Source organism: Sinocyclocheilus rhinocerous, unplaced genomic scaffold (genome assembly GCF_001515625.1).
Source record: "Sinocyclocheilus rhinocerous isolate Xijiao unplaced genomic scaffold, SAMN03320098_v1.1 scaffold632, whole genome shotgun sequence".
Classification (NCBI taxonomy): domain Eukaryota; kingdom Metazoa; phylum Chordata; class Actinopteri; order Cypriniformes; family Cyprinidae; genus Sinocyclocheilus; species Sinocyclocheilus rhinocerous.
The window spans coordinates 709,426-717,912 of record NW_015639247.1 but is presented as its reverse complement, the minus strand read 5'-3'; the positions used below and the strand labels follow the sequence as shown (position 1 = coordinate 717,912).

General features: G+C 33.8%; 1 protein-coding gene across 1 annotated transcript in view; it reads left to right on the top strand.

Moving 5' to 3' along the window:
- LOC107751075 (A disintegrin and metalloproteinase with thrombospondin motifs 5-like) overlaps positions 1 to 8,487 on the top strand; it is a 28,087-nt gene that overhangs the window by 2,711 nt on the left and 16,889 nt on the right. Inside the window, exon 2 of the mRNA XM_016566667.1 lies at positions 8,282 to 8,414. Within this exon, the coding sequence (XP_016422153.1) occupies positions 8,282 to 8,414 (133 nt within the window). The remainder of the gene's footprint in view (positions 1 to 8,281; positions 8,415 to 8,487) is intronic.

Below are 8,487 nucleotides of genomic sequence, written 5' to 3'. Positions count from 1 at the left end.
GTGTGTGTGTGTGTGTGAGACCAGGTCAGCTGGATCCGATCATGTGTCGACTGCTGTGGGAACGTCAGTCTCTCTCCCTTCCCGTTCCACAGTGAACTGTAAAATTATTTCCTTTGTTGCTGTTTTTCTAGGCAGGCGTCTTCGGTCCCCTGACTAGTGAGTGTCTTCATACAGTGTGTGTCTGTGCACATTCCTCACACGAGACGCTCTCGAGATCTGAGTGCCATGAACCGCAGCAGAGAGCTGTCCCGGGCTGGAGACCACACTGGTTTCGCCCCTCACAGATCCCACAGTAAAGCGCAGGCTCCGTGCCTCTCGCTCAAACACCGCGCTTGTGGTTTGGAGCTTGTCTTGTTTCCAGACGAGGCTTGTGGTGCATGTAAGTCATGCAAGGTCTTGTTCACTGGAGCACTTAAAGTGCCAAAATCCTGCGCTTCATCTGTAACTTTGTCTTGTTTTCTAGTAAAACTATCTAAACATCCTTAAAACCAGATCAGTTTGCATGCGAAGCAAGCTTTCAGATGTTATCCTGAATATCTTTAGATTTTTTAATTGTTTACATTAGTTAATGCATTTGGTATCATGAACCAGAGCTGTTATAGGTAACTAAAACTAAAATCCTAAAAATACTTTTTCATTACTTGAAATAAAAAAAAATCGTAACTGAAATAAAATGAAATTTAAAAAAGTAAACTTTTTTATTTCAGCTATTTATTCAGGTTTTATTTTCATATAGTTTAACTTGATGTACTAAAATAATTTCAACTAAAACTTAAATAAAATTTATGAAAAAATTATTTAGACTTTTAAAATAAAACAATAATGAAAATGACAAAAGCTCAACAAAACTGCTAAAACTAACTGAAATTAAGGGTTATTATAGTTAATTAAAACTATTTTATAAAGTACTTGAAATATAATTAATGTTAATGAAAATAAAATATATATATATAAACGTAAACTTATTTTATTTCAGCTAGTTGCCAATGTGACATTTCTCATTTTAATTTCTTCTTTTTTTTATGTTGAGGTAATAACTAAAACTAAAACTAAAATAGAACTGTATTTAAAAAATAATAATAATAATGATGATGACAAAATGCACAACATAATCACTTAAACTTTAACCAAAATGACACTGAAAATACAAAAATATAAATGAATTAAAAATATTTATTGAAAAAACTATAATAGTTTCCCATTGGTACTAAAATAGCAATGTTGTGAACTAATTATACATTTTTGGCATTTTTGACATTATTAATCTGTTAATGTTAATTTATAAACATGTTTTTTTTTATTCATATTACATTAATGTTAATTTATACAACTTGAAATGTTAAAGATATATAAGTGTATGCATAAATTCCCATTACCTTTATTAATGAATGCTTTGAAAATATTGATACCCAATGCATTAATTAAAGTTAACAAACCTTGTTCTAAAGTGTTATCAAGAATTCTTGTTTTGCGTGATGTTTACATGCATAGTTTTAAAGGAATAGTTTACACAAAATTTGGAGTGCTGTGGATTACTTGTGGATTATTGTGATGTTTTTATCAGCTGTTTGGACTCTCATTCTGACGGCACCCATTCACTGCTGAGCATCCATTGATACAATGACACATTTCTCCACATGTGTTCCAATGAAGAAACTCACTTTTCATTTTTGGGTGAGCTATTCCTCTAACTATGTGACTAATTCCTCTAGCAGACCGGCATTCACTCCCTGGTGCCCTCGGTTGGCATCTGTAATTCCGCTGACGTCGTTTTCCTCACTTAAGAGCCGCCACACCAGATTCCACAGAGACATAGCTTCTGTTGGCAGCGGCGTCTTTCCTCTGGCGGAGTGGAGTCTACACACCTGGTGGCGTACAGTGTGTGTGTGTGTGTGTGTGTGGGATGGACGGTGCCAGCGGTGTCTTTCCTCTGGTGGTGTGGAGTCTGACACACCTGGTGGCGTACAGTGTGTGTGTTTAAGAGTGTGTGGTTGTGAAGTACACCATGTGAACAAGCCATGATGGGCAGCAGAAGCCCACAGACACCCACTGAGAGCTCTGAACCGCCGCCAAACCCAAACACAAAGAAATGAAACAACCGAAGCATCATTTCCTCTCTGCTGCTGCTGCTGCACAGTTTCTCAAAGCCTCCTCTGCCTCATGACTAACACTGATTTATTTTTTATATTTACTGAGCCAAGCTCATCCAAAAATGAGAATCTGTCATCATTTTGTTTAAAACTTTTGTATGACTTCTATTCCTCTGTGAAACACAAAAGAAGAAGTTTAGCAGAATGTTCATGCTGCTATCTTCTAAACAGTAAAAGTGCTGACAGGGATTTTTACTGCATCAAAAAGGGAAACAAGCATCATAAAATAGTCCATGCTATACTTATGCATTATATTCTAAGTGAAGTCATATGATGCTCGCGAAGAAGAAATGGACTGAAATTTAAGTTCACTAATAACCTTCTTTGCAATAGCTGATAAATGCTGCGTTCAAGATACAACCTAGGTAACAAATTTAGGTTATAAAAACATTGTGGGAACTTGGCAGATGCTTTAAGCAACTTACATTTCATTCAGGTATGCATTTGATCAGTTCATGCATTCCCTGGGAAATGAATGGCCTCATTGGAAATACATGCAACCTACATTTTTGCAAAAAAATATACCTATGCATGCAGTTCACTGCAGTTTCACACTAGTAGCAGTAAAACATTAACATCTTTTATTCCTTTTCACACAAATTATGGTAACAGGTGCAGATTGTCGATTAAGACTTATTTTCACACAGTTCCTTGCTCAATACTATGAGCTCAAAACACTTTTACCAAATGCATGATTTGTAAATGAATACATTTTAATGTTTGCATCACATAACCAGCTCCATGTGTACAGCTTTTCTGGTGTAAGCTTGCTCGGTAGCGCACCCGGCAATGTTGGTACCTGTTGCAATGATTGATAAATTGTATGATTATGGTTATTTGAGATAATCGCAATTATTTGAGATAGCCACAATAATTGGGAAGCATAGTTAACTGAAACTATAAAACCATAAAAATTTAATCAAATAAATGTTAACTGAAATTAAATAAAATATAAAAAAAATTTATTTCAGGTACTTAACACAGCAACATTTCTAATTTTGTATAACTTAAAACTGAAATTGAAATAATTCATATAATTAATAAAACTATATAGACATATTTAAAAACAACAAATGCTAATACAAATGGCAAAAACACGACAAAGTTATTAAAACTTCAACTAAAATTAACATGAAAGCTTTTAATAACATTATTAATATTTTTATTAATTGTATTGATTTTCATTACATTTTTATTACATTATTTTTATTACATTTTAAATGTCTATATAAATATCAGTATAATTTTAAATATGTCTAAAGCTGAAAAAATAAATAAACTGAACATAAAGCTAAGTAATAATATTTCTAAAAATAAATAAATAAATAAATAAATAAATGGCAAAAGTGCATAACAAATTTTTTTAATATAAAAATAAAATTCAAACTATTATTAAAAACTGTAAATAACACTAATTTTAAATGACATTTTGCCATCCAAATAAGGGAATTTTAAGAGCTTAAAGAGCTTAAATGTCAAAAATTATATTATATTATATTATATTATATTCATAAATAATGAATTATGCAAATATTATTAATTTTCACAGCATTCAAGTAAATTGTATGCACCTATTTTATTAAATGATTCCAGGTAAAATAGTGTATTAGGCTTACACTGTACATGACATGAACAAAACAGAATGAAATCGTTAATCACAATTGTTTGTATGACAAAATCCATGATCATGCATCATGTGTGCAACCTCAGTTCAGTTCAGTTCATCTTTATTTGTTTCGCGAAGGCAATTTGCTTGCAGCATACAAGCATATCACATAAGACAACACAACACACAATACAAAAAACACACTCAATTTCCTTCCTTAAAAAGTTTTACCTTAAATTTAAAAACTTTACAGCTGAGGGGATAAATGAATGTGTAAACCAATTTGTTTTACTGATAGAGGTTCTACACCAAATGCCAGAAGGAAGAAGGTAAACTCATGATAAATAGGGTGGGAATCATCTACAAAACAACAAACCTTTATAAGATCTGAGAAATTAAGGTTTCTAAACTTGATCTCACTGCAGAAGAGCGTAGGTCTTTCATGTGTGTGGATGCAAAACACAGAACAAGAGGCACATTGAGCTCATGCTTCGGGTGAATGTGTGATAATGACTTCGCTGATGCTGATGCTGCGGGACACAATGACACGTGTGTCTGGACACAGACCAGATGAAGACAAGATGGCATGCGTGTGTTTTTACTGCGTGTGATTTTCACATCAGAGCAGGTGCAGATATGATGCAATAACACACACTTTACTTAGTTTCTCATGTACTGTGTGTTCAAAAAAGTTTGGGGTCCGTAAAAGTCTCTTCTGCTCACCAGTAAAATACAGTAAAAATTGTCAATTATAATTTCAATTTATGTGAATATCTGTTAAACTGTATTTATTTCTGTGATCAAAGCTGTATTTTCAGCATCTCTCTGAAGTAATGAATTTAGGTAAATGGGTGCAGAGCCAGTAGTGGTTTTGTAGGCAAACATTAATGCTTTGAATTTAATGCGAGCAGCTACTGGCAGCCAGTGCAAATGGATAAACAGAGGTGTGACGTGTGTTCTTTTCGGCTCATTAAAGATTAATCTCTGAGATGCGAGCAGCTATCGTCGGATCATCAGGGTTGAATGTGAGGTAGAGTTGAGTGTCATCAGCATAGCAGTGATATGAAAAGCCATGTTTCTGAATGACAGAACCTAGTGATGCCATGTAGACAGAGAAGAGAAGTGGTCCAAGAACTGAGCCCTGAGGCACCCCAGTAGTTAGATGTTGCGACTTGGACACCTCACCTCTCCAAGATACCTTGAAGGACCTATCTGAGAAGTAAGACTCAAACCACTGGCGTGTGGTTCCTGAGATGCAATTTTCTAATAGGAAAGTGTACACACACACACACACTATGTACTGAACACACAGGGTGTATGAATGCGTACAGACAGAGTAAATACTGTAGTGTTTGTTCAGGAGTATGAGAGAGAGTTCGTGCATGTTGTTGGTGATCATGCGTGTGTCTCTAATATCTCCTGCCGTGATTTCTTACATATGTGGCAGTGTGTTTTGTAGCGTCTGTCTGTCTGGGGCATTTCACAAGTCTTCAGCCGCTATATGTTTACAGTTCACTGAAAACCTCGGAAAGATTCTGGACGCTCTGAATCCATCCGTCTGCGTCCCGCTGTCCCAAATCCTTACGGGCCGTGCCAGCGTTGAGTAGCAACAAGCTGCGATCGGATCCAGCCTCTGCCGAGAAACTCAGTAGGATGAAGAATTTGTTTTGGATACAAGAGGAGCTGATATGGCTGATAATATTGTTTTGTTCAAGCAAACTGTTGATTTCAGAGATTTTCAGGAGCTTTTTTTTATGTTAAAGGAATGATGTTGTTTGATCCCTTACAGCAAAAATATATATCAAAATATATTTTCTGGCGATATATTTTTAGTATATTTTTGAAAATATTTTAAGAATATAAATATATTTTTATAGCATTTAAAAATATATTTTGCCCTCCATATATTTCAGTCCAAGAAAATACATTCACTTCAGGGTTTAGTTAACTATAACTAAAACTAAAACCATAAAAGAAAAAAAAAATTGAAATAAAATAAATGTTAACTGAAATAAAATAAAATATAAAACACAATTATTTAATTTCACCTAGTTGACAAGACCAGATTTCACATTTTCATTTACTTTAACTTGACAAAAATAATTAAAATTAAAACTGAAATAAAAATTAATAAAGACATAAAAACAATATATATAATATATATATATATATATATATATATATGTATATGTATGTGTGTGTATATATATTATAAACAGCAAAAACTAATAAAAATTATAAAAACACAACAAAATTACTTATTATTGATTACTTATTTATTAAGTTTAAGTAAAATTAACATGAAAGTAGAAAATATAAAAAAGAAATTTAAAATATTAACAAACAACAAAAACTAATAAAAATGACAAAAACACACAAAAAAATACTAAAACTTTAAAATTAAAATCTAGTTCAAAATATTAAGAAAAACTATAATATTATCTCAATCATGCTAAAATAACACTGAATATGTCACATTTGAAGAAAAACTTGTCTATAGGTGAACATATAACATAAATGTTTTGGAAATGTATTTTAAAATTGGAAATGTATTTTCTTGCCACTGAAATACGTTTTAAAATATATTATGAAGGTTGAAACTAAATATTTTTTACATTGAAAATATATATTTCAGTGAGCTTCACTGTTTACAACATATATTTAGCATATATTTAAAATATATTTTGGCCATAAAAAGTATATTTGAAGAGTTTATTTGCAAAAACAGATAACTACGTTTTTATAAATTTTTATAAATCATGTTTTTATTGTGTTAGCTGTATTTTTTTTTAGTTATTATTATTTAATCAAAACAACCCAACTGCACTTTGATAGATATTAATTGGATTGCAGGATAAAAAAAAAACATGATTTTTGAACATTTTTAACACACACACACTCTCTCACAAACACACACACACACACACACTCTCTCTCACACACACACACATGCACACTCTCTCTCACACACGCACTCTCTCTCACACACGCACTCTCTCTCACACACGCACTCTCTCTCACACACGCACTCTCTCTCACACACACACTCTCTCACACACACACACACACACACACACACACATGTACACTCTCTCTCACACACGCACACTCTCTCTCACACACGCACTCTCTCTCACACACACACTCTCTCTCTCACACACACACACATACACTGTCTCTCACACACACACACACACATGCACACTCTCTCTCACACACACACACACACACACTCTCTCTCACACACACACACACACACACACTCACACACACTCACACACACACACTCTCTCTCACACACACAATCTCTCTCTCACACACACACACACACACTCTCTCACAGAGTTATCTGTTTTTGCAAATGAACTCATCATTTTTTGCTATATGGGATCCTCCTCAGTTTTTTTAGATCCAAACAGGCCAGACAAGCGATTGAAGCTCTTGTCTCAGATCAGCGTTGATGTTCGTCTCGTCACTGATGGACGTGTGAGAGTAGACCTCAGATCAGCGGGTCGAGGCCGAACGTCTGGCCCTGAAACGCCCTGTAAATCAGAAGCAGGTGACAGAAACTCACGGCGCTGGAGAATCACATTTCAGAGCGCTCGTCTTCCTCTGTCTGCGTCCACATGTTTGCTCAGAGTGCTTGCCAAACGCTTGCGAGAGGCGTTCCTGTGTGTTTGTGTGTGAGGTGATGTTCTGGACTTTAGTGATGAAAGTTCTTTGTTTTCTAGTAAATGCATCTTGACATCCTTATAACAACCTGAGACGATTATAAGAGAATATCTATGAAAATGCCGTTTTTTCCTGCTTTTCTTTTTATTTCTTTTTTTTTAAGTTGAGATGATCTTTACTTCTGTGTTGTGACGTATATTCAAGTGTTGCCTTTTTGCTGGAGGATTCAGTTATGACATTTTGATTAAACATTGTTTAAAAAAGAATCGTGCATGAATGAATTGTTCACAGTAAGATCTATAGCATGCATTTAAAAAAACAGATGAATTTTCATTTCATGCTGACTTTAATCATAAATCCAACAAAATAGTATTTTATGTTTAAAATATGAAAAATGTGATTTTTTTTTGATTTTTTTTAAGTAGTTTTAAAGTAGTTGAATTACAGGCAAGCTACTCATTGAAAGAGTTTTCAGACAAATTTAGTCTGACTCAAGTATTTTTGTCATTTATTGGAACTATTAATATTCATTTCCGCTATTTGAAATAAGGCTAAAAGGGAACAGAAATATTAGATGAAAAACACAAAAATAAGAAATGAAATAAATAAGCTTAGGTTGAACTACTAAAATGACAACTACAACTGAAATAAAAGTTAATTTAATAAAAGATCAAAAGTATATATTTACAGTACTATTAAAAAATATATTTAAAAATGAAATTTAAAATAAATAAAATTTCCAAATCACACAACAAAATTAATAAAAATTCAACTAAAATTCAAACAAAAAACATAAAAATATAAAAATAAAAGCTAATTTAAAATATGAATGAAAGTCTGCTGTTGTGTGCAGGATCTGTGCGGTCATCACTCGTGCGATACTCTCGGTATGGCTGATGTGGGAACTGTGTGTTCACCGGAGCGGAGCTGTGCAATCATCGAGGACGACGGGCTTCACGCCGCCTTCACCGTGGCACATGAGATCGGTACACACACACACACACACACACACACACTCACACACACACACACATACACACACTCATACACACACACACA